The sequence below is a fragment of the Somniosus microcephalus genome, chromosome 18 (genome assembly GCF_052327205.1).
Source record: "Somniosus microcephalus isolate GS21.2 chromosome 18, FLI_Smic_1.0, whole genome shotgun sequence".
Taxonomy (NCBI): Eukaryota; Metazoa; Chordata; class Chondrichthyes; order Squaliformes; family Somniosidae; genus Somniosus; species Somniosus microcephalus.
The window spans coordinates 56,634,334-56,661,329 of NC_141004.1; the positions used below are offsets into that span (position 1 = coordinate 56,634,334).

General features: G+C 42.2%; 1 protein-coding gene across 13 annotated transcripts in view; it reads right to left on the reverse strand.

The window, feature by feature from the left end:
- Positions 1 to 26,996, reverse strand: part of anks1ab (ankyrin repeat and sterile alpha motif domain containing 1Ab) — a 440,627-nt gene that overhangs the window by 187,776 nt on the left and 225,855 nt on the right. For all 13 annotated transcript variants that reach the window (XM_086011497.1, XM_086011496.1, XM_086011499.1 and 10 more), the window contains one exon: positions 25,207 to 25,796. In XM_086011497.1, coding sequence (XP_085867623.1) covers positions 25,207 to 25,796 — 590 coding nt within the window. The remainder of the gene's footprint in view (positions 1 to 25,206; positions 25,797 to 26,996) is intronic.

Genomic DNA, 26,996 nt, shown 5'->3' on the forward strand with positions numbered 1-26,996 from the left:
TGGGTCGCCATCCCAGTCTAGGTCATCTGACCCCGTTTTTCCATTTGTGAAGCACCATGGGACATTTTCATGTTAAATGTGCTATATAAATACAAATTATTTTTATTATTGTTTTGTGTGAAGTTTCTCCCCCCATCCCACCCAAATGCATCACACCTATATATCAGGGGTCCCCAATTATAATCAGCTAAGGACCAGGTACATGATTCATCAACCTTAAGGTTTATAACCAGTTCAGCATATCTAGAGTTATAACTGTTAAGGGTATTATTTCAATTATTGTGTTCCTTTCTTACTAGAAATTTATTTCCACCCGATATCAAGAGGAGAAATTTGAATTTCAATTTAAACCCGAAATATAACTGCTTTAACTTTTGTACGTGACAGATTTAGTGTTTGCTATGACCTACCCCATGGGATTGGAATGGGCAAGATAAAATTACTCTATTATAACTGTCACTGGACTAAATAAATCATATGCACACAAATTAGCAATGTATAACCTTGGCAGTGGCGATCAGGAGCTCTGTCCTATCCTTTATCTTTATGTACATCACTGTCAATCATTGCTCATTTTCACTCAGTAATAGAAGTGAGTGATGATTGACCAAGCAGAATGTAAGCAGCTTCACGAGTGGGACAAAAATTGATGGGACAGGTCTGTGCTCTTGCCATCCCGCACCTCAAGATTCTGCATGGTTCACAAGAACCAGACTGTGGTTTACTGTTTGCAGACTGTGAATATACACTGATTGAGCACTGCCAAACATCTGACTTGTTCCAGTCAGATCACCAGCCTAAATAGTTGAGCGAACCTTGGACTTAGAAGTAGCATTCCCACCTCCGAGTCAAAAGGAGCAAGGTTCGAGCCCCACTCCAGACAGTCCCGGTGGGTGGAAACTGGAGCTCCGGCTCTGACTCCTGGGTTGACATCAAGTGGGATACTTGCATCTGGTGGGTGTGGGTCGTGGGAGCATATAAAACCCTCCCGGACGAACCACCCTATCGGCTGGTATAAAGATGGTTACAGCCATGCAAGGAGTGTTCACATTACAGCCTGTCAGACTGTTAATCAGCAGGTGAATCCCTCCAGCACTTCACATTATTCTCCAAACAGGAAGAGTGTGAAGATATGAAGACCACCAGCCCACATGTAATTAAAAAGCACTCGCTCAAAATTCAGAGGGCCTCATGTCAATCCAGACGCTATTGCTGATTTTCTGTAAGTGACAGCTATTCTTCCACAAGATTAAATATTTTGGAAAAGTTTCAACAACCTAAATTATGCTGCAAATTAACTGGAATATATTTTGTAATTTCTTCAGAAGATCTCATTCTCCACACGAGAAACAATAAATCTTATTGACAGTACTGAAAAACAAGGCTGGGTCACAAACACCTATAACACATTTCAGATTTATGTCTCAAATCTAATGAATGTCATGAGTTTCTATCCAAACAAAATACCCTGAAGGTGGTTTTCAGTATTTACTGCAATTGGATTACATGAAAACTGTAACACTGACAGCTTACACTTTCAGTCTCTCTAAAGGGACATAATGTGGTTTGATTTAAAATTAATATTTGCAGATTATTGATTTTTGATCAATTCACAAACCTCAAATTCAGCTCAAATCTTTAAATCTCAGTATTTTTCATTCTGACAAAACATTGTTTTCTAGCCATCTTATATTTGCTTTAATTTCCTTTGTTGTAACAGAGGGTTGTGGCATATTAAAGTACTAGAGCTTAAGGGGAAAGGTCGCAAGAATTGTCAAGAAGAAAATGGTGGAAAAATAATTTGGAAACATCTCTGCACCATCGTCCAGGGCAATGACCAGATTTTCTGTATCTAGGCACATTTATTTCTATGTGCAAGACACATATGTCTGCTATTTCTCTATTAAAAATGCCTACAAGTACATTCTAACTCGAGATGTTAAAATTCACCAACATGAATGCTGTTTTAAGAAAAGCATTTTTTGATAATCCAGAAAAGGCTGGAGAGAAAAGGGGGATTTATATCTGTCTGTAAATATCAGTTGGGCATTAAAAAAAACCAAATAAGTCTGCTACTTTCTTCCCCACCTTTGTGCCATCAGAATAAGGATCTCCATACAGGGGAGAGGAATATTTTTTTTTCTGAACACCTTCAAATCAGAGATATTATGTAAGGAAATAGGTAAACTGCCCAATGTGCCTTTCTTGCACCTTGAATGAATACCTTCAATACAGAGATCCAGTATCATTTCAACTACCATCCTTGTGCCCTCAGAGTCTGAAAATTCAGTGCCAATTCATGTCAAATTATGAACAACTTTGGATCCATGCATGCGAATGACCTGCTCAAAAAAAAACAACGGTTGGTCTCTGAGCCAGTCTATTTATTTTCTAAGCCATATAACAGTGTAGAGAGTAGAGAAAAAGAAATCAAATAACTAAAACTGCCACCATCAGAATAACTATTTCTACCTCAGGTATCTGATCCCTGCAGCAATGGGGTACATTCTCTACAAAACTCCTGTACCACATCACGACAGTAAAAAGACATACATCCCACTCTCCATGATATAATAATCTTCAAAACTATGAAAAAAAAGTACAAATTCTGGGAGGAGAAATTTCAATCTCCAGCATCATCACGCTGTACAAAATCTACATCAAGTACAACCTGGAAAAGCATAACAAAGTAATTATTCGAAACACATACTCACATGTAGCATTTAAAAAAATGCTTCGGACATATGACCAGAACAGTTCCGTCATACAATACATTTAACTGCGTTATCCATCATACCCAGTTTGTAATGTCACCTAGTGCCTCGCGACTTCCTCTACTTGCATTTCCATAGCAACTACCAACACCAATGAAAATGAGGCAGAGAATACACATCAAACATACCACAAACACTAATTTCCATGGATTACAATGTTTAATTCAAACAAATAATGCCTGAAATGTGCACAGAAATTGATGAAGAATTTACAAAGCAAGATTTTGAGCAAATAAGCCAAATGAAAATGTCTCAAACAGTAAAGAAACCACTGCAGCAAAAGCAAAAAATCATCACAGAAGTGACACATTTGAAAGTGAGACTGGAAATATGCCGAGATGTTAGATAATCACGAACAGCAGCAACTGAACAACCAGGATCTTCGATGGCAACAAAAACTGAAAATACCAATAAGCGAAGGCTCATCACAAGAAACATAGATCCCATAGAAATCAAACATACTTTGTGAATGTCATGCACCAAAGGAAAATGTTTATAAATCTTTCATCAACTATCAAGGAAATTAGATAAAAGCAAAACCAAAAGGGTACACAGCACAACAGAAGACAAACAAAAATCAATTCAGGAAGTAAGAGACCAGAAACCTGTGATCAGAGACAATACAACATTCTCCTTACCATCCACGCCAACAAAAAGGGATCAGCGATGCAAAAAGCAATTAAGAAAATGCAATCAAAGGCACAAAAAAAACCACAAATAGACTGTTCAATACGGGTCCACCCAAAACTCACTAACTCAGCAGAATTTCGAGGGCATGACACACAATTTGTGAATGTCATTCGACTTTAATCTGCTTTTGACAAAATGTAATTTTGTCTGTATTAGATTATTGATTTTAGTTTTTTTTTTTTTTAAAACAGCATGAGGGGTTTTAAATATACCCAAGATCACACAGTAATGCCCAGGCATTTTGATATAGAACAGCTAACCCCAGAAGACTCTATGGGTTCTCTAATATGTAAATGAGTATTTCTATAATTGGCTCCTGATCAACAAAGGGACATTTTATATATTAATTGTTAAATGGCCTGATTATGCTGATAGAGTTAGATGAGGAAAGATGGGAGGTGGCTCGAGTGGAGCATAATCGCTGGCATGGACTGGTTGGGCCGAATGGCCTGTTTCTGTGCCATATATTCTATGTAATTCTATTTAAGTTATGGCTGTATTCACACAAAGTCATTGGTGACTTTAGGGAGGTCTTGGTGCTGCGGCAGGTTGAGAACTGGATTTGTAGGATTTTACAGGGAAAGGTGAAAGCGTAGTTGGGTGGCCACGACACATTCAAGGACCCCGAGTTATCTGCATTATGAACTTAAATTTCTACTTCAAAACCAAATCCTCCCACTCCTTTTGTAACTACACAGGATAGTGGGAACAGAACCTTATGTTTTACTGGCCTAAGGATACCTTCCTTATATGAACTGAAAAAGGCAAGATTCTGCATTTAATGGGCCAAAAGCATTTTGGACTGAGTACCAGCTGTCCAGAGAAAGGCACTCTTTTGAATTTTGAGGGGCCTGGAAAAGGCATATCCTTTTCTGACAGTTTTCCTCACCCATGCATCAACAAAGTTCCCTTGGACCAATCCAATCTTTAATCAGATTCTTTCTTTACGGTCGTGTAGTGGTTAGGTTACTGAATCTAGACGCCTGTACCAATAATCCAAAGAATGCGAGTTAAAATACCACCATGGCAGTTTGAGAACTGGAACTCAGTTTTTTTTAAATCTGGAAATAAAAAGCTGTCATCAGTAAAAATGATCATGAAGCTGTCAGATCGTTCTAAAAGCCCAACTGGTTCATTAATGTCCTTCAGCAAGGAAACCTGCCATCCTTACCCAGTGTGGCTTGTGTGTGACTCCAGTCCCACACCAACATGGCTGACTGATAATTGCCCTTTGAAGGGCTTAGCAAGCCACTCAGTTGAAGCAAATAGCTACAAAAGTGGCCTATTGTCACCTTCTCAAGGGCAACTAGGGATGGGCCTTGCCAGCGACACCCACATCCCGAGAATTAAAAAAAATCTAGAGATGGGCTTCTTGGAGGAACTGTAGCTCGAGACTTCTTTGCATTATAAACACCGAGTTTGGATGTTGGCGTCGGTAGGTCTGCCTGCTAGCAAACAAGATAGTTGTGAAAAACACTTTTGTCAATTCTACAGCAGATCCCATACTTACAGAAGCTATGTAGCATTAGCAGATAACTGAAGGTTGAAGTTATCGGTCATGGAGGAGAAGCTACCAAAACGACGCAAAACTTGAATGTGAAAGCTAGCACTGACTAACCGCACTGTTCATTGACTGCATGCATCAGCAGGGGGCCCAATATCGTTACTTGCTAGCGCTACTTAAAGCTAACTTGCACTACTTAAAGCTAGCCTGCACCTCTTAAAGGGGAGGTGCACTGTGACTGCTGGAGGTGCTGATATCATTGGGAATAGTGCTGTACAACAAACAATAGCTGAGCATGGGAGAGAGCGTGCACCAAGGTTTTCTGACACTGCACTGGAGGCCTTGGTGGAGGAGGCGAAAAGGAGGAGAGATGTCCTGTATCTGCAGGGGGACAGGAAGTCCTACAGACACACAGTCCTACAGACACACAATGAGAAAGCAGTGAGAACAGATATCCGTGGAGGTCAATGCCAGGAGTTTAGTCGTGAGGACCTGTATGCAGTGCTACAAGAAGTTCAATGACCTCACATGAGTGATCAAGGTCAGTGAATGCATCGTCAAATGCCGTATCCTACCAACTGCACCACTAGCCTCAGCCAGTGCTCAATTCACCACACCCTCATCACTCACCTATCAACAATCTCTATCAATCAGGACTCATACCTAATATTCATATGCTTCACCTCACCCTCACAGACTTAGCACTGTTGCAAATCTCTCACCCACATCTTACGGCTTGCACACACTGCCAGCTCTTCAACCATGACAGCCACATCACCCAAACAAATTGGACAACACTCATTGACACACTTTGCTCTTTCTTGCAGGAGAAGGTGGTGCACAACTGGAGGCAGCAGAACTATCCAGAGGGGGAGAAGCGCACCTGAAGGTTCTAACCACCCCACCCCCCAATAGAGGAGACAATGCTGGTCATAATTAGAAGGGTCATTGCTGAAGCTGTGGCCAGCGGCAGGGCTGAATCATTGAGGACAGTATCCTCATACCTAATCCTCCTTCTCAAATCCTACTTACCCCTCACTCTCTTCTCATTTACAAGCTGCAGATGGTGTAATCATGCACTCCTTACTTTCCCCCCTCCCCTCACCACAGCCTTATCCTTTGTCCCTTTTTCCTTTCAGATGCCCAAGAAGTGCAACCTGTCCAGGAAGTGGAGGAAGACCAATATGACAGTGATGATGAAGACACACTGTCACCTATTTCACACTCGCAGCCACCAGCTCAGATACTGACACTGTGCGTATCTTAAGAGGATAGCATAGAGGTGGGATCTGCACGCGTGAATCACCGTCCACAAGTGCGCTCCAGTCAGAGTAGGGGGAAAGGATAGTGCAGGTGTCAGCTCGCTCACCAGTTCCGCTGCACAGGACTCAGATGAGGATTTCGATGGGCCAGGCACTGATGAGTGTACACAACAAAATGCTCGGTGCATTGGGAAGCCTGCCAGGAAGCCTGCATTGAGTACTAAGGAGCATGGAAGAGTCCGGCACCAACTTGGCACAGGGCTTTGAGCAGAGCTTGGAGGCCATCCTTTCCAGTATGGAACTGGTGGCCAACTTCATCAATGCACTTGTGGACCCAACCATGATGCAGCAGCTGATGGCCGATGTCTCAACTTCCACTGCAGCCCAAGCAGCTTCCACCAAAAGTCTGAGTGTGACAGTGGAAGCTCAAGTGCTTTCATGCAATCTCAGGTCAGCTTGCTGCTATGCAAGCTCAGACTGCTGCCGTCAGGGCTATGGATATCAGTGTTCAAAGAGGCTTGCAGGGCATCAAAGGTGGTGCAGTTTGAAGATGGGCCTTCTAGACCCAGAGCTGCTCAAGGTCGCCCTCTGAGGCCATCCGCAGTCTCCTCCACTGAAACTCAGAGCAGCCTTCCACCAGCTATGCTGCAGCCACTGGGGTAGCACTTCGTAGGAGCACTAGGACAGGCAAAGGCACACAGCAGACAGGCACTAAGGGAATGCACAAGGGTGATTAGTTTTAAGTTTGCATGCAATATGGCATGATTTAATTTATAAATTTGGTTTGGAATGTGTATTTTGTGTTTTTGCATTGGGGCCAAGAGGGAGGTGTGATGGTCAGTGACAGAGGGAAGGTAAGGAGTGTGGGACTGTTGGTGAAAGGGGAATTGGGGTTGAGGTTACTGGTATCGCACTTGAATTAGTTCTTCACGTACAGCCCGGGCATAAAGGATTTGTCTAGGGTGTCGCCTCACTTTCTTTTCCACCTTCTCCTCTTCATCCTCCCCCTCCACCTCCCTCTTCTATCAGCTTGTCCTGGTCTGCATGGCCCTTGCTCATTCTCCCAGTCATGCTCGATTCCAAGAGGAAGGCCCATTAGTGAACCTATGTTTGGGAAGAAGCCTTGAAGTCAGCAAAAAGTACTTCAGCACCTGCCACACCACTCCCAGTTGACTTTTGTAACTTTAAACAACTAAGGAAAATGACAAAAACATGAGGAATTGCAGCAACAGCCAGAAGGAATAAACCAGCAACTAACCTGCAAGTAGTTGATGATCCCTTCAAATAGCACTGGTCGGGGTTGGGGGTGGGGGTGGGGGGGGGGGGGGGCGGGCGTCCTTCATGCTACTTAACACATGGTCAGCTGTGCGAGGTTAAGAGAGGGCGTCAGCTGGAGCGTGGAGTACCAAAATGGCAGCGCTGGTGTCAAATGAGCAATGCATGCTGATTGACGTCATGATCTGCATGCTCTTCATACTTCTCCCAGATGTTAACTGCACTCGCGCTAATCCCTTTACTAAGATGGCATCCGGCACATTTTGCATCAGAAGTGTGCGCGGCCGTGCTGAGGAAGCCATTTTGGAACCTTAAAGGCACTCGTTGCACCCAAAAAAAGGATGCTCTTGGGTCCAATTTCGCCCCCAATTTTTTTTTTTTTTTTTTTTTAATTGAAAAATCAAGGTGAAGCCCAAGATCTACTGGGCAGGGTACCAGAGATTGAAAAGAGTGAATTAAGAAAACATGATTCATCATAATCAGCACCAAGCTCGAGTTTTAAAAACCTGAAGATTGTAAAAGGAGAGGAAGTCTGAGGGAAACAAGGAGTTACACATCGTTAAGGTCCCGAGAGACGTTGCAGTAAGAGACTGCGCTTTGTGTCTAGATTTCAACACATTGGGATGTCACGAGGAAGACAATATAGGACTGCATCTTTGCTTAGAGGAGCGCTGGCCATAACTATACCAATAAAATTGAGAAAGAGAAGAGAAAGAGTGAGAAAAAAATTGGGGAGATGAGAAGGGAAGGAGGGCGGGGCGAGAAGGAGGGCGGGGCGAGGACGAGGGGGCGGGGCGGGGACGAGGGGGCGGGGCGGGGAGGAAGAGAGGAAGAGCGACAGGGACTGTGAGAGTGAGTTGAAGAGGGAGCATGAAAAAGTGGGAGAGGTAGAGAAAGAGGGAAAGAAAGATGGTGTGAAAGTGGGAGAACGAGAAGGAGGAAGGACACAGCAGAAACAGATAGATATTGGAAGCTGGGGTGGAAAAGCAATTGACAGAATTTTCCTACATCCAGCATGGAAATCAAAGGAGATGCTAGATGAACTTTCTCAGACAGAGAAGCAATATTAGTGTTGCATGGACCTAGGCTTCATTATGAGTTAAGAGTTTTGAGTTGAAAATAAATGTTTGGCATGAACACAGAAATTGTTTCTTGAAGCTAGCTTTAGCAATGAAGATGTAGGAATTCTGTTGTGTATGTACCTTTAAGAGAATAACTGGTCTCAGACTGCAGTACCGGCAGTGACCACCCCTGTATAAAAGGCGCTAGTAAGCCTCTGTAGTTTCAGTTTCCCGATTGACTCCTTTCAGTGAAGACTTGTTTTGTTCAACTCCTGCCGTCCGTGTCTCAATCATACACGGACATAATAAATTCCATTTGTGGTCATAGGATATAGTGAAACCAAGATGAGCCTCATTATTTCTTCTCACCTCAAATGGAATTCGATAGATGAGAAAAACTAAGTGAGGAGCCATCAAAAGATAAGGTGGCTGCTGTTGGTTAGACTTGCAGAGACGTGAAGAATCTAGGTCTTTAATAAATTGAAAGAAACAAGATTTTCACTGCCCCGCTGAAGGCCATGATGGAGATTAAGATGTCATGATTCAGCAACTGCAATATGAAAATAATTATAGAAATTTACAGCACAGGAGGCGGCCACTTGGCTCATGGTGTCTATTATGGCTCCTTTACTAGAGCAAACCAAAACTAATCTCATTGCTCTGCTCTGTCCCCATAGCCCTGCATTTCCCTCTGCTTCAAGTGGAGGTTGTGGGCACTGAGGCCATGCAATATGAAGTTAATGAATATAGGATGAAATAACAGCAAGAGTAGATAGGATTGGACAATTTCATTCATGAAAAAGAAAGAGTCCCGAATGAATGGAAAACAAGTCAAAATACTACAGCACAGATGGAGTGATTTGTAAGGAAACTAGATAGCCACGAATACAACTTTAGTGGGAAACCATATGATGTTAATGTGTTTACAAGTATGTGGTGGTAGAGCCTGTCAAAGGCCTTGGAGATGCCCATGGCAATGATGGGTGATTCAAAGTGTTCAGGTCAAAAAGCTCCAGAGGTAATTGCATACGCAGTATGCACAAGTGGAATGACATTCCAAAAACTATACTATATGATCACGAATTAAATGAGGACGTTCAAAATGACCAATAGTTTGAGAGTTAAGTTCAATTACTAAGAGCAGCAGTTTTAAAGGTAAAAGGCATCTTTCTTACGAGTTACAGTGGACAAGATCAAATTTTCAAGGAGAAGGAACGGTGAAGTGAGAGCAAGGGATTAAAGAGCCAGCGCAGGACAGACTGGAATCCAGAGTTTGTCTTATCCTTTGGTGAGACAATAGAAAAATGGAGGGCAGTTTTTCCCCCCCAAGATTGAGATTGAGTTGGAGGAGTTAAGCAAGCCAACAATCTCTTTTGGAAAGCAAGCAATGATAACTTGAGGACAGAATAAGATTGGAAAGGAAGATTTGCAGCTAAGTTACTAAAAATAGCTTCGGCAAGTGTCTAGAAGTGGCATCTCTAATAGTGCGTTTACAGAAGTTACATGCAAAGACAAGTTAGACTGATCAAGAGGGCAGAATTTTGGCGAGATGCAGCAAATCAGCTGTAATGATTGCACCAAGATGTTGCACCAGATCTGACAGAAGAAAGTTAACTAGGCCATCATTCAAAAAAAGAAATGACCAACATTTTTACGAAAACTCTAGGGAAACAGTGATCTACAAAACTGCCTTTATGAAAGTGCAGGACACACTGAAGAGTAAAGAAAAAAAATGTTCTTATGTGCAGGTAGATTAAATAAGAGGTTTGAGTTTTATTTATCTTAAATTAAAAAATCAAATCTTTAAAGTAGCTATATTCCTTAGTTGACATCACAAAAAGTTGTTTGAACATCATTCCCTTAGTAAGAATGTGCTTGCAAAATTCACCCAATATTGCAGTAATTATACAATTTTGGATTTGGACATATATTGCCATTCCTTCATCACCAGTGGGTCAAAATCCTGGAACACCTTACCTAACAGCATTGTGAGAGTACCTTCGCCATATGGGCTGTAGCGGTTCAAGAAGACCAACCACAACCTTCTGGAGGGCAAAAACTATGGACAATAAATGCCGGCTTTGCCAGCGATGCCCATATTCCAAGAATGAATTTTTTAAAATGCAGATTCACTAGGATGCTGCCTGTTATGAGGGAAAACAAATACAAAGACAGACTTGAAAAATTAGCTAGGGCTAGAAATTGGGTATCGCCCCAGTTGGGGCGCTAACTTTTGGAAAGTAGGAAAAGTAGAGCCAGGCGCTAATGATTCTCTCCTGACGGGAAATTCAGCTTTAGCACTCCAAGGAGAAGGTGGAGCGCTAAATCAAGCGATAACCACTTCTCCTAGGGCGCTAAAGTCTTGGAGCGGGGCAGTAGTGGCAGAGCGCTCAACAATTTGGAGTTCATCGCTAACGGCATCAGAGGCTGCTTCCCTTGCTTAGAGGGAAGGGCCAGTGATGCTTCATAACCCACTTGTCGGCAGGTCTGCGTTGCAGGGCGACCTGCGCAGCTGCCACTCCAGCCCCAAACACTCTACAAAATGGAGGGCTTGGACATCTTGTTGCAATGAAGCGGCCAAAAACTTTCAGCAGGAACCAGACTGGTGGAAATATTAAAGGTTGGCCTACCTGAAAACCCTTCCCTTTAAATAGCGCTCCCCAAGCGGCCAGGCGAGTTGACGACTCCTCCTCTTCCTGCCGTTGTTTACAGCCAGTGATACAACAGGGGGCGGAAGCCAATTTCACATCGGGGGCGATAACGGGGCACGCGCACTTGATGATGTCACGATCTGCGAGGCGCTCGAGGCCGAGGCAGCGCCAGCAAGAAACTGGAAATTAATTTTGCGGGCGTCGCAGCATTCGCCACACCCGGTCGCTAACCCCTTAGCGCCTCCCCCAGGCGCTAACCAACTGAATTTCTCCCACTAGGTCTTTTATTGTTAGAACGACGTGGATTATGGGGCGATATAATAGAAATGTTTTAAATTATAAAAGGATATGACAGGGTAGATAGAAGCAGACTGTTTCCAGTAGTTCAGGGGTCAAGAACGAAGGGCCATAGATACAAGATTAAATGCAAGAGATTTAGAACTGAGGGCAGGAGAAACTTCTTCACACACAAAGGGTTCTGAAGCTGTGGAATTCACTTCAGTTAACGGTGGAGGCAGAAACTATGTCAACATTCAAGATTAGATTAGATAGGTGAATGAAGGTAAAGGGGTTGAAGAGATATGGGAACAGGGTGGGTAACTGTGAATAATACTATTTGCTCGTTTGGAGGGCAAACGCTGACAGACTTGTTGGACCGAATGGCTTGTTTTCCTGTAACTTCTGTGTATTTCGATGTAGGACATTGAGATTGCGCACAGGCTGGTTTAGCCCGAGACAATGGCTGGGGAGGAGGTTGAAATCGATGGCGAGGGTACAGAGTTTATGGTAGGGGTTGAAGCCAATGACTTCAGTCTTACCAAAGTTTAACTGGAGGAAACTGCAGGTCATCCGCAACTCTATATCAAACAAGCAGTCTGACAACACAGAGGCAATGGAGGGTTTGAGAGAGGTGGTCGAGAAGTAGAGCAAGGTATTGCCAGCATGCATGTGAAAGCTGGCCCTTTGTGCATGATGTTGTCAAGGTGCTGCAAATCTCATCATCTCTCTCTCTCTTTGTCCCACGTGAGAGACTAGTAAATGTTGATATTCAGAGAGATTTGGGGGTCCATATACACGAATCACAGAAAGTTAACATGCAGGTACAGCAAGCAATTAGGAAAGCAAATGATATGTTTGCCTTTATTGCAAGGGGTTGGAGTACAAGAGTAAGGAAGTCTTGCTGCAATTGTACAGGGCCCTGGTGAGACCACACCTGGAGTACTGTGTCCAGTTTTGGTCTCCTTACCCAAGGAAGGATATACTTGCCTTAGAGGGGGTGCAACAAAGGTTCACTAAATTGATTCCTGGGATGAGAGGGCTGTCCGCTGAGGAGAGACCGAGTAGAATGGGCTGATATTCTCTGGAGTTTAGAAGAATGAGGGGTAATCTCATTGAAACGTATAAAATTCTTAGAGAGCTTGACAAGGTAGATGCTGAGAGGTCGTTTCCCCTGGCTAGAAAATCTTGAACTTTGGTCTCAGGATAAGGGGTCGGCCATTTAGGACTGAGATGAGGAGAGGTTTCTTCACTGAGGGTTGTGAATCTTTGGAATTCTTTACCCCAGGGGGCTGTGGATACTCTGTTGATGAGTAAATTCAAGACCGAGATCGATACATTTTTGGGCACTAAGGGAATCAAGGGATATGGGAGGAAAGTGGAGTTGATGTGGAAGTTCAGCCATGATCTTATTGAATAGCGGAGCAGGCTCGATGGGCCGAATGGCCTACTCCTGCTCCTATTTCTTATGTTCATATGTTATGTTCTTATCTCCTTCTCTATGCCACAATTGCTCTTGTTCTCTCTATCCCACAAGTTCCACGTCTTCCTGCGTCCCCCTAACAGCACTGTGGGAGTACCTTCACCACTTGGACTGCAGCGGTTCAAGAAGGAGGCTCACCACCACCTTCTCAAGAGCAATTAAGGATGGGCAATAAATGCTGGCCTTGCCAGCGATGCCCAGATCCCATAAAAAAACCAATAACTCTCCCTCTCTCTCTGTTCCACAACTGGTCTCACTCCCTCACTCTCTCACAATCACGCTCCTGCTCTCTCGCTCAATAAGACACCCTCTGGCTCTCGCTGTCCCACAAGCGCTCTCCCCCTCTCTAGCTCTGTTTCACAAGGTAGTGCTGGAGGAAGTTAGAGATGGATGGGCGGGGGGGGGGGGGGGGGGCAGTGGCAGGTGAGGCCATAAGGGATTTAAACACGAGGATGAGAATTTTAAATTTGAGTTGTTGAGAGGCAAGGAGCCACTGTGACAATAGGGGTGATAGTTGGATGCAACTTGGTATAGGATATGAGCTGCAGAGTTTTGAATGAATTTAAATTTGTGGAGGTTGGACAGTCAGCCAGAAGAGCATTGGAATAGTCATGTCTGGAGGGGACAAAGGCGTGGATAAAGGTTTCAGCAGCAGATGGGCAGAGGTTATGGAGGTGGAAGCGGGTGGTCTTCGTGAGAGAGGGGGTGTGGAGTTGTAAGCTCAACAAGGGGTCAAACAGGACGCCAAAGTGGCAAACACTCCAGTTCCGCCTGCGACAATGGCCAGAGAGGGGGATGGCATCAGTGGTAAAGGTCATGTTGGGGGCAGAAGATGGCTTCGGTCTTCCCAGTGTTTAGCTGCTTAACCATCAAAATATGAATAAACATTAACCAACTGGATATTTACAAATAACCCTGCAACTTCCTCTACACCCATCCAAAAAGCTTCACTATTAAGAGTGACCTGATGGAGGACTTCAAGGTTATAAAGGATTATAATAAGAGAAACAGTGATATATATTTTTTTCCCCACTGGTTGCTGGTAAGGAGGAGGCACAAATGTAAGACAACAAAAAGTAAGAGTTGTTGAGATTAGGCGGGGTCAGATTAAGAGAGAATACAAGAAGGTCTAAGATAGGTTTACAGTGCATGTGTGTGACTGCACGGAATGTGGTAAATAAGGTTGGTGAGCTGCAGGCGCAAATAGCCACATGGGAATATGATGATGTGGCAATAACGGAGATCAGGCTCAAAAAAGGGTACTAAATATTCCTGGATATAAAGCGTTCAGGAAAGATAGGGAAGGAAAGAAAGGAGGTGGGATGGCAGTATTGATTAAGGAGAATATTACAGTGCGAGAGAGAGAGGATGGCCTGGAGGGGTCAAGGACAGAATCTATTTGGTTCAAGTTGAGAAACAATAGAGGTGCCATTACACTACTCGGTGTATTCTATAGGCCGCCAACTGGTGCGAAGGATATAGAGGAGCAAATTTGCAGGGAAATTACAGTGAGGTACAAGAACTATACAGTGGTGATAATGGGGGACTTCAATTATCCTAATATAGACTGGAATAGTTATAGTGTAAAGGGCAGAGAGGGGGAAGAATTTCTGAAGTGTGATCAAGAACTTTCATGATCAGTACGTTTCCAGCCCAACAAGGGAGGAGGCATTGCTGGATCTGGTTCTGGGGAATGAGGTAGGTCAAGTAGTGCAAGTGTCAAGTAGGGGAACATTTAGGGAACAGTGATCATAGCATCATAAGATTTAGGTTAGCTATGGAAAAGGACGAGAAGCAATCCAGAGTAAAAATACTTAATTGAAGGAAGGCCAATTTCAGTGGGTTGAGAATGGATCTGGGACCGGGTAAATTGGAATCAAAGATTGGCAGGCAAAACTGTAATCTAACAATGGGCTGCCTTTAAAGGGGAGGTGGTTCAGGTACAGCTGAGGTACATTCCCCCGAGAGGGAAAGGTAGGGCAAACAAAGTCAGAGCTCCCTGGATGACTAAAAAGATAGAGAGCAAGATGAAGCAGAAAAAGGGGGCGTATGACAGATGTTAGGTTGCGAATACAAGTAAGAACCAGGCTGAATATAGAAAGTTCAGAGAGGAAGTGAAAAAGGAAATAAGAGGGGCAAAGAGAGAGTATGAGAATAGATTGGCAGTTAACATAAAAGGGAATCCAAAAGTCTTCTATAGGCACATAAACAGTAAACAGGTAGTAAGACGAGGGGTGGGGCCGATTAGGGACCTACGCATGGAGGTAGAGGGCATGGCTGAGGTGCTAAATGAGTACGTTGCATCTGACATTACCAAAGAAGATGATGCTGCCAAAGTCATAGTGAAAGAGGAGGTAGTTGAGATGCTGGATGGGATAAAAATTGATAGAGGAGGTGCTAGAAAGGCTGGCTGTACTTAAAGTAGATAAGTTACCAGGACCAGATGGGATGCATCCTAGGATGCTGAGGGAAATAAAGGTGGAAATTGCGGAGGTACTGGCCATAATCTTCCAATCCTCCTTAGATACGGGGGTGGTGCCAGACGACTGGAGAATTGCAAATGTTACACCCTTGTTCAAAAAAGGGTGTAAGGATAAACCCAGCAACTACAGGCCAGTCAGTTTAACCTCAGTAGTGGGGAAACTTTTGGAAATGAAAATCCGGGACAAAATTAACAGTCACTTGGACAAGTGTGGATTAATTAAGGAAAGCCAGCATGTATTTGTTAAAGGCAAATCGTGTTTAACTAACTTGATTGAGTTTTTTGATGAGGTAACAGAGAGGATTGATGAGAGCAATGCGGTTGATGTGGTGTACATGGACTTCCAAAAGGCATTTGATAAAGTGCCACATAATAAGCTTGCCAGCAAAGTTGAAGCCCATGGAACAAAAGGGACAGTGGCAGCACGGATACAAAATTAGCTAAGTGACAGAAAACAGAGTAGTGGTGAATGGTTGTTTTTCAGACTGGAGGAAGGTACACAGTGGTGTTCTCCAGGGGTCGGTACTAGGACCACTGCTTTTCTTGATCTATATTAATGAATTGGACTTGGATGTACAGGGCACAATTTCAAAATTTTCAGATGACACAAATCTTGGAAGTATAGTGAACAGTGAGGAGGATAGTGATAGACTACAAGAGGACATAGACAGGCTGGTGGAATGGGCGGACACGTGGCAGATGAAATTTAACGCAGAAAAGTGCAAAGTGATACATTTTGGTAGTAAGAATGAGGAGAGGCAATATAAACTAAAGGGTACAATTCTAAAGGGGGTGCATGAACAGAGAGACCTGGGGGTATATCTGCACAAATCGTTGAAGGTGGCAGGGCAGGTTGAGATAGTGGTTAAAAAAGCATGGGCTTCATAAATAGAGGCATAGAGTACAAAAGCAAGGAAGTTATGAAAAACCTTTATAAAACACTGGTTCGGTCTCAACTGGAGTATTGTGTCCAATTCTGGGCACGCACTTTAGGAAGGATGCGAAGACCTTAGAGAGGGTGCAGAAAAGTTATGGGGAGAAGGCTTAGGGCTGGAGAGGTTATGGAGTTAGTGAGGGTTATTGCCATGTAGGATTTCAAAATAATGACAAGAATTTTAAATTTGAGATGTTAGTGGACTGGGAGCTACGGTACATCAGCAGGAACAGGTGAATGGGTCAGCAGGCCTTACTGCAAATTAGGATGCACTTTTAAAAGGTAATTAGATTGTAGCTTGAAGAAGAGTAATATTAAAGGTTACAACGGAGAGCAGGAGAGTGGGATATGACTAAGTGGTACATATGGAGAACACAAGTCCCAATTCCGGTGCTGTAACATTCCATAATACTAATCATCATTTCAGGTTAACATGGCAACGATACTCTTTTTACTCTATTGGTTTTTATCTTGGCTATGTCAGTCATTTTAAAGTAATCCATTTGCAATCAGCAGCTAGAGAAGGCTGGGCTAAGTGAAGTGATTTATACCTTCGAAAAGGCGCTATATAAATGCAAGTCTTTCTTTTTTTTTTATTTATGGGGCCAGGGTTTTCTACTTGTGATCTTGCCAGTCCACGATTTTCCCCCATTTTGATGAACAGGTAAATCATGGGCTGGCGCATGCACAGTGTAAAACACCTGCCTATATTTTTGCATTTGTGGAAATGATAATAGCGCATTTCCTACATTACAACAGAGACTACTGTTAGACATCATGGAGAAATGTATGATGGACATCTTGGGGAGTTAAAAGTTTAACAGTCGAACTGCTTTGTATCTTAAAGCAACAGGCTTTCCAATATAAACAGGTTTTCCTGGAAGTGTCATAAAAGGAATGCATTACATAGAAAATAGGAGGAGTAGGCCATTCGGCCCCTCGAGCCTGCTCCGCCATTCAATGAAATCATGGCTGATCATCCAAATTCAGTACCCTGTCGCTGCCTTCTCTCCATATCCCTTGATCCCTTTAGCCTTAAGAAATATATCTAACTCCTTCTTGAATATATTTAATGAATTGGCCTCAACTGCCTTCTGTGGCAGAGAATTCCACAGGTTCACCACTCTCTGGGTGAAGAAATTCCTCCTCATCTCTGTCCTAAATGGCTTACCCCTTATCCTTAGAGTGTGCCCCCTGGTTCTGGACTCCCCGGCCATCGGGAACATCCTTCCTGCATCAAGTCTGTCTAGTCCCGTTAGAATTTTATAAGTTTCAATGAGATCCCCTCTCATTCTTCTAAACTCCAGCGAGTACAAGCCCAATCGACCCAATCTCCTCTCATACGTCATTCCTGCCATCCCAGGTATCAGCCTGGTGAATCTTCGCTGCACTCCCTCCATGGCAAGAACATCCTTCCTCAGATAAGGCGACCAAAACTGCACACAATACTCAAGGTGTGGTCTCACCAAGGCCCTGTACAACTGCAGCAAGGCATCCTTGTTCCTGTACTCGAACCCTCTCGCTACGAAGGCCAACATACCATTTGCCTTCTTAACCGCCTGCTGCACCTGCATGCTTACCTTCAGCGACTGCTGCACAAGGACACCCAGGTCTCGTTTCACTTCCCCTTCTCCTAATCTATTGCCGTTCAGATAATAATCTGCCTTCCTGTTTTTGCCACCAAAGTGGATAACCTCGCATTTATCCACATTATACTGCATCTGCCCAATCATCCAACCTGTCCAAATCATACTGGAGTTTCTCGGCATCCTCCTCACAGCACACACGCCCACCCAGCTTTGTGTCATCTGCAAACTTGGAGATATTACATCTAGTTTCCTCGTCTAGATCATTAATATATATTGTGAATAGCTGGGGTCCTACGACCGATCCCTGCAGTACCCCACTAGTCACTGCCTGCTACTCGGAAAAAGACCCGTTTATTCCAACTCTTTGATTCCTGTCTGCCGACCAGTTCTCTATCCAAGTCAGTACCTTGCCCCCAATCCCATGTGCCTTAACTTTACACTGGACCTTATCAAAAGCCTTCTGAAAGTCCAAATACACCACATCCACTGGTTCTCCCTTATTTATTTTACCAGTTACATCCTCAAAAAATTCTAGCAGATTAGTCAAACACGATTTACCTTTTGTAAATCCATGTTGGCTTTGTCTGATCCTGTCACTGTTTTCCAAGTGCTCTGCTATTACATCTTTTATAATGGACTCTAGCATTTTCCCCACTACCAATGTCAGGCTTACCGGTCTATAATTCCCCGTTTTCTCTCTACCACCTTTTTTTGAATAGTGGGGTAACATTAGCTACCCTCCAATCCATGGGTACTGTTCCAGAGTCTATAGAGTTTTGGAAGATGACCAGCAATGCATCTACTATTTCTAGGGCCACTTCCTTAAGTACCCTAGGATGTAGATTATCAGGCCCTGGAGATTTATCGGCCTTCAATCCCGTCAATTTCCCTAACACCATTTCCCTACAAACACTGATTTCTTTCAGTTCCTCCCTCTCATTAGATCCTATGTTCCCTGACATCTCTGGGAGGTTATTTGTGTCCTCCTTTGTGAAGACAGAACCAAAGTATGTATTTAATTGGTCTGCCATTTCTTTGTTCCCCATTATAAATTCCCCTGATTCTGATTGCAAGGGACCTACGCTTGACTTCACCAATCTATTTCTCTTCACATATTTATAGAAGCTTTTACAGTCAGTTTTTATGTTCCCTGCAAGCTTACTCTCATACTCTAGTTTCCCCCTCTTAATTAATCCCTTTGTCCTCCTTTGTTAAATCCTAAACTGCTCCCAATCCTCAGGTTTGCTGCTTTTTCTGGCCAATTTATATGTCCTCGCCTTGGATCTTATGCTATCCCTAATTTCCCTTGTTAGCCACGGTTGATTCACCTTTTTTGTTTTATTTTTATGCCAAACAGGGATGAACAAATTCTGTAGTTCATCCATGCGATCTTTAAATGTTTGCCATTGCCTATCCACCGTCAACCCTTTGAGTAACATTCCCCAATCAATCCTACCCAACTCGCGCCTCATACCATCATAGTTTCCTTTATTTAAATTCAGGACCCTAGTCTGAGTCAAATACGTCACTCTCCATCTTAAATGAAGAATTCTATCATATTACAATCACTCTGCCCCAAGGGGCGTCGCACCACAAGATTGCTAATTATTCCTTTCTCATTACATAATACCCAGTCTAAGATGGCCTGAGCTCTAGTTGGTTCCTCGACATATTGGTCCAGGAAACCATCCCGTATACACTCCAGGAATTCCTCCTCCACAGTATTGTTACTAATTTGGTTAGCCCAATCTATATGTAGATTAAAGTCACCCATGATAACTGCTGTACCCTTATTGCACGCGTCTCTAATTGCCCGTTTAATGCCATCCCCAACCTCTGCATTACTGTTTGGGGGTCTGTATACAACTCCCACTAATGTTTTCTGTCCCTTGGTATTTCTCAGCTCTACCCATACAGATTCTACATCATCAGAGCGAATATCCTTCCTTACAATTGTGTTAATCTCCTCTTTAACCAGCAATGCTACCCCACCTCCTTTTCCTTTTTGCCTGTCTTTCCTGAATATTGAATACCCCTGGATGTTGAGTTCCGAGCCCTGGTCACCCTGGAGCCATGTTTTTGTAATCCCAAACAGATCATATCCGTTTACATCTATTTGCGCAGCTAATTCATCCACCTTATTACGAATGCTCCTTGCATTAAGACACAAAGCCTTCAGGCTTGTATTTTTAACACTTAGACCTTTTAGAATTATTATTTACTGTGGCCATGTTTGATTTAAACCCTTGATTACTCTGACTGCCACATTTGCTTTTCTCCTTTCTGTCTTTTGCTTCTATCCTTATTTTCCTTTCCTCTATCTCCTTTCACAGGTTCCCAACCCCCTACCATTTTAGTTTAAACCCTCCCCCACAGCACTAGCAAACACTCCCCCTAGGACCTCGGTCCCAGTCCTGCCCAGGTGCAAACCATCCGTTTTGTACTAGTCCCACCTCCCCCAGAACCGGTTCCAATGTCCCAGGAATTTGAATCCCTCCCCCTGCATTGGTAGGCTTTCCAAGATATAAACAGGATGACATTGAAGTGTCGTGCTTGTTTTCTGAAATGTAAAGTGCTTGTGTAAGGGAATAAGTGTTAGTAATGACATCATCCATGAATGGTTTATGTTTAGTTTTAGGGTAATAAACATGGGAAGTAGGTATCCATTAGATAGATAGCAATTGGTCAAAGATGCTAGAAAATGTTACGTCAGGAAATCTCGTGCAGGGGAAGTGGTTCTGAGGTAAACAATTGCAAACTGTTTACATAGATAATTTGTTCTCAGAGGATTTGGGAAATAGATACGTCACTTTGGCATTTTCCTTTCATGTAGTTAAAATATGGTGTATAAAGGATCATGGTTTTCAACAGTTTGTCAGTGTACTCAAAAGATACAGAAACCAGTAAAGTCACTCTCTGTATACAGATAAAGGCCGATCACCTTTCTGTGTATCAATAGTTTGTTCCGTATACTCCACTATGAAGTCTTATGCTTATTCGAAACGTGTTGTTGTGAACCAGAGAACAAAGGAGGTTTCTTAACAACTACACCTCAAAAGGCGCTATATAAATGCAAGTCTTTCTTCTTTTTTATTTAAGGGGCTAGAAAGGTTTAGGAGGTGGTAATTTTGTTCCAAGAGCTCTCAAATTTTATGTAGAATTATAAAGTAGTAACCAAAATTTCAATTGCCATTTTTGTAAAATCACCAATTTAATTGCCCACATGAAGACACTCGAGTCAGGTCACCCTTGCTGTTGGATTAGTCTGGAGACATCGTTGATGGGGGAACATCCCCGCATGACTTCTTAACTGGCCTGAAAATCTCTGCAGAATCCATACCAGCATTCTGCAACAACTTCCAGCAAAATTCTGATGAGTACAAAATATTTTTATATAAACTGAGGGAAGTGCTTGAACAGAAAGTATTTCTCCATATTGTACAGAAATGTTATGTCCATTTTCAAACAATATCAAATAATAACCACCTCACTTAGTCCAAACTCCCCTGTAAGTAAAATATAATACCTTAAAAATACTGAAAATAAATAGCAATAATAAAATCCAACAGTAAAATCATTTGAGAGATCAAACCCACATTTGCAGATTGGACTGAATGCACTAAGATTTACCATATTTGGTCTGAAACAAGGCTCTCAAACCTTTGTTTAAGTTCTCAGCATCGTGCCAATTACTGTCATGTGATGACGTTAACAAATCATTGCCTTTCAGTTGGCTCTATTTTCATTTAATGCAGCTAAACAGCGCTTGCCTTTAGATTTGCAGTTTCCAACCCCATCTTCTCCTTCACAAAATTCAATCTCTAATCACTTAAATCTTCTTCTGTTCAAACATACTCTACATCATAGCTGTTACTAGTTTTATTTAAAAGGCTATTTAAATCCCCTTTTAAAGGCTCAATGCTCGATTTACACTAAGATATATACGCACCAATAAAAATGAATTGTTTCTGTTCCATGTAATATCAAGTGTCTTTTTTTCCAGCGTCAATGCAAGCCATTAATTGTACACAGTAGAATGTTACAGGGAACTTGCATGTTACAGAACTCTCAATGAGAGTTGGGAACAATCCATGACTGCACAACATTTGCGCCCATTTCTTTTAACTTCCGAATTACAATTCACACGCCAAGGAAGATGCGAGTATAACGAAGACAGATATTCCATAACGTGTTTGCCACAGAAAAGCTCTACATTTTGTTGAAATAACCAATCGCCTGAACTGTTCATACATTTAGAAAACATAACCCCAATTTGACAACAGAAGCCTGGAGTGTACTTTCTGTGGAGGTTCCACTCGGTTCAGCTTTTCCCTGTTCGGTCATTTATGATCCACTTCAAGATCCCGAAAATCCATAAAGTAAATTTTCCAGACCATTAACCGTACCCTGAAGTTACCTTTTTGGCAAAGAATCAAATTGCTCCCAAATTTCAGTCACTGTAGTTCCAAAGAAACTTCTGAGCGATTTCTTTGCTCTGGTCTCTTGCACAATTATACTTTTAGGTTGACACTAGATCAAATTTCTTGACTGCAAAAAGTACATTTTTTGAACAAATTTTAATAAGTAACAGTAATCACATGCAAGTGTAATGCTTATTTTTGTCTTGCCATGGGAATTTTTAGTCCCTTTTACATTCTAGTCTCTCCAGGCCACATATCACCTACAGCAGAGAAAGCAGGTAAACAGGTCCCTGTACTAATACGCACCAGGCTGACAGCTAAAAGTGTCAGCCATGGCTCAGTTGGTAGCACCCTCGCCTCTGAGTCAGAAGGTTGTGGGTTCAAGTCCCACTCCAGAGACTTGAGCACAAAAATCTAGGCCAACACTCCAGGGCAGTGCTGAGCGAGTGCTGCGCTGTTGGAGGTGCTGTCTTTCAGATGAGACGTTAAACCGAGGCCCCATCTTCTCTCTCAGGTGGACGTAAAAGATCCCATGGCACTATTTCGAAGAGGAGCAGGGAAGTTATCCCCGGTGTCCTGGCCAACATTTATCCCCCAGTCACAGATTATCTGGTCATTAGCACATTGTTGTTTGTGGGAGCTTATTGTGCACAAATTGGCTGCTGCGTTTCCTACATTACAACAGTGACTACACTTCAAAAAGTACTTCATTGCTGTAAAGCACTTTGGGACGTCTGGTGGTCGTGTAAGACGCTATATAAATGCAAGTCTTTCTTTCTAAAAGCTACTCAAGAACAGCCCAGTGACCAAACTTCTTCTCATTTTCTCCTCACTGTACGAAGGCGTTACATCGGCTCAATGTTTTCCTACAGATGGCATGAAGAACTCAGTCGTTTACTTTTTTGGGAGTTGGGCTGGAGGAAGAGAGAGGGGAAGAATCATACTGTGCATTAACAGTCTGTGGTACTCTCCATGGGTTTTCCAACTAAGCAACTTCAGTCCATTCTCAGGGCAACTAGAGATGGGCAATAAATGTGGCCTTGCCAGCATTGCCCACACTTAGATCCAAGTTGGAAAAAAAATTTTGTCCTTCCATACTCCAGTTAAGATATGTTGCGATCTTGTGCAAAATATAAACACAAGAGCTGTTTGCAATGGAGTAGTCTGATCACTCAAATAAGAGACAAAGCAAACTAGAGCCACATTTACTACTAAAATATGTTTATGGTTCATCATTAACCCATGCAGATTTAGTCAGATTCCCTCAAGTCTCAACTGCTATTTTAGAAGTGGCTTTCTCAAACAATCTTCCTTTCCTTTTACAAGAGCAATTTTGAACATGAGCTACGAAATAGTAGGTACTGAGTGAATTAGCACAGCATTTGGCATCCACATTAAAAACTGCTTTACAGTGATATACCTGGTAGAAAACCAGACCAGGACAGAGAATATTAAGTTATCAAGTTACAAACTGTAGCATGATAATTGATGTTTTTATATTGACTGAATTAATTCTTTCATTTTAATGCCTAAATAAGACTGGAACAAACCAGACACAGCCTGTTTCAGTGTTCATCAATAAACTTAACAGACTCTTAAAGGTCATGCTTTTATCCCCACTCTAACTTCTATGCACAACATAGTCAGAAAAATATAAACACTTTTATTGAGATTATCTGTTTTTAAATTCAGAGTAGGTGTGGCAGGTCCGGGCTGAAAAAACAAAATCAGTTGTATTAATATCAGTGCGATAAACGTTTCTAAAGATACCTTTCATCTTAGTTAAATGTTGGACTGTTAAAATGATCTGCAATAATTAATCATATGCAGTTGTGCTACTCTTAGCTGTGGATTTTTGCTTCGTATCTTTTTTTTCATACAATGCACACAGAAATCAAGGGGGGACATCAATGAGGCCTACCAAGTCAGCCATTTTGAGTGCAGCAATAGTCCAGGAGCTGGTGTGAATTCATCAAGTATACATCTTTTTCCCCCCCCATACACGCTTAGGTGGCATTACAAGCTCATGTTATCGTACTTCTGGTTTACATGGTGACAGCTAATCAAGCTGAGCTAGAATGAATAATTTATGTATATGTACCAGAATGAATTCTTAGGGGTGAATTATTTAATAACTAATCTGTTCTCCCTTCAAAAGCTTTCAAGAAAACCACAAAGTGCAGCTTGAAAAATAAATTCAATTTTTGATAAACTTTAATGGTTCCAGAAAGGAATGCTACTTTAAGCCTTGTGTTTATACTGGGAGACTGCACTGAGAATTGTTCAAGTTGATCAGAACTGATAGCAATCTTTCAGTGCTTACACAAACTCGACTGTTCCTACATCAAAACAGATCCAATTACCTGATGTATGTGCTGCATTCCTGTTCCCTAATAGCAACACAACATCACACTGTGGGGAGTAAGTGGCTATAAGTTCAAATCCAACCATTTATACCTGTCAGATCTTACTTGTACTCATCACAGCAATCTCTAAACCAGCAGGAGTGTCTATGAAAAGCACCAATAATGTTGCACTAGCCACACTTGCAGTTTTACGATCAGTTAGCAATCTGTAGCAAGTGCAAATTCAGCTTTACAGAAATTAGAGTGCTGCCAGGAGAACAATATTTTGGTTTATTTAGAGCAGTACAAGTACCTAGAACAGATTAACCCAGCTTGATCTGTAACAGTTTTAGGTTACAAAGATCCATTGCCTAAATTTATAATATTTAATTCTGGTAAATATCTTATTCGGTTGGCCGACATAAACAACAATTAAAAACTATAGTTAGCTGTACGTACCTCCTCCCATTCCGACTGAAAGGATGGTGATTTTTCTAACCGTTTCTTCACTGAACTGCAGTTCGAAAGAGACTCACTGCGACTTCCCAGCATGTCCTCCTCAGATGGGGAACATGTAATGAGGTCTGAATCCGATTTTGACAAACTTCTTGCTAATTTAAGGTCCGCTTTACCCTTTCCACTTGGCCGTACCCTTCCCAAAGTACATGTCCGGTTTTCTACTCCCTTGCTAAGCGGAAGGTCTTTACATTGAACAGACTTGGAGCTTATTAAAACCTCTGGATCCGTCTGGTTGATGTTGGTGTGGAGGATTGTATTATAGATTACCTGCTGCCCTTTTTGCTCAGCAGTATCTGCTGCAGCAGAGTTCTTAATGCCAGTGTTCTCTGCCTGCCCTGTTGCACAATGTTGCCTCTCTGGCAACTCTCTGCTTTGCATCGTCTCAGCTTCCACTCCCCCTTTGCTCAAAGCAGCTAGCAGTGTGACTGGATCGTCCTGAATCTCACAGATTGGAGGTGACCCATGTAGAAGTCCCGAAAACTGCTCAGGAATGTTGGCGTCTTGAGATTCAACCTCACTTTTCATATGATCTTGAGGAGCAAAAACATAAAAGAACGTTTATTAAATATCCAGCCCACACAGCTGCAACAGACAGCTGATTGTAAAAGATTTCTGCAAACACACAGTCGCACAACATTTGTGAAATTCCAATCCCAAAGCTGATTTATTCAGCCTGGCGAAAGACATTGCTGCCTATGTCTAGTCTTTATTAACATTAATAGCAGACACTTGCTTTATATGGAGAGAATTCTATGAATAAAACTGCAAGCTGTACAATGAAAGGAAGATGATCAGGAATAAGTCAGCCCCTGAGGAAAACAAACATTCAATTGCACAGAAAAAAATTGCAAGAGATATCAGATTGCTTGATTTAACACAATACAATCCTCATTAATAAATTATGTTTTTTTTAAAAATCCAGAGATTTGCCATAGACAAAAGAGAGCATTTTAAACTCTATTTCTTTTAAACATATATATATTTATTTTGTTTGTACAGTTTACCCCTCCAAATGACAAATAAAATTGCAGCATGCCTTTTCAAATAAACATGGTATATTTTGAAGGATTTTTCACAATACCAGAAATCGGTCCTGTTGTGGAGGCTGGCATTTTGGTAAACCCATTACAAGAAAAGGGAATTCACTGTGTTTTTTATATTGACCTTGTTTTAACAGATTCAGGGAGACTGTTCTACTGCTAAATCTGGCTCCCTTAACCTGGCCGAAGACTCAGACCCAGTACTTCGTAGATCTACGAGCCTACTGCAAGGATAAGGGGACCAGATTAAGCTCTGTAAACATGGGGGACCGGCCTCTTGGAAATCAAATTAAAATAAGGTCAATATGAAAACTGCTTTTAATTCAGATACAATTCCCAAAAATGGTCAATTTAAGTGGAACTGTCACTACATTAAAAGCATGGACGACTAGAACCAGGTGAACAGAATTTACAAATCATCACACCTAGGTCAGCAGTCAACAGAACCATTTCTGTTCAATTATAATTGCATTCAACTGAAGGGGGTCAAAATACTATTTTAATTACACCATATTCAAATCAAAACATTTCTGAGCCAGTCGACTATACACAAGTCACTGCGCATTTCTTTTGTTTACTTCACCTCTACAGTGCTAAAGTTTATTCAGGCGATTCACTCCCCAGTCTACAGAAAAAATGTATCCTTTACAATAAAATATTTATATAATGATAACAGTGCGTGACCAGTAT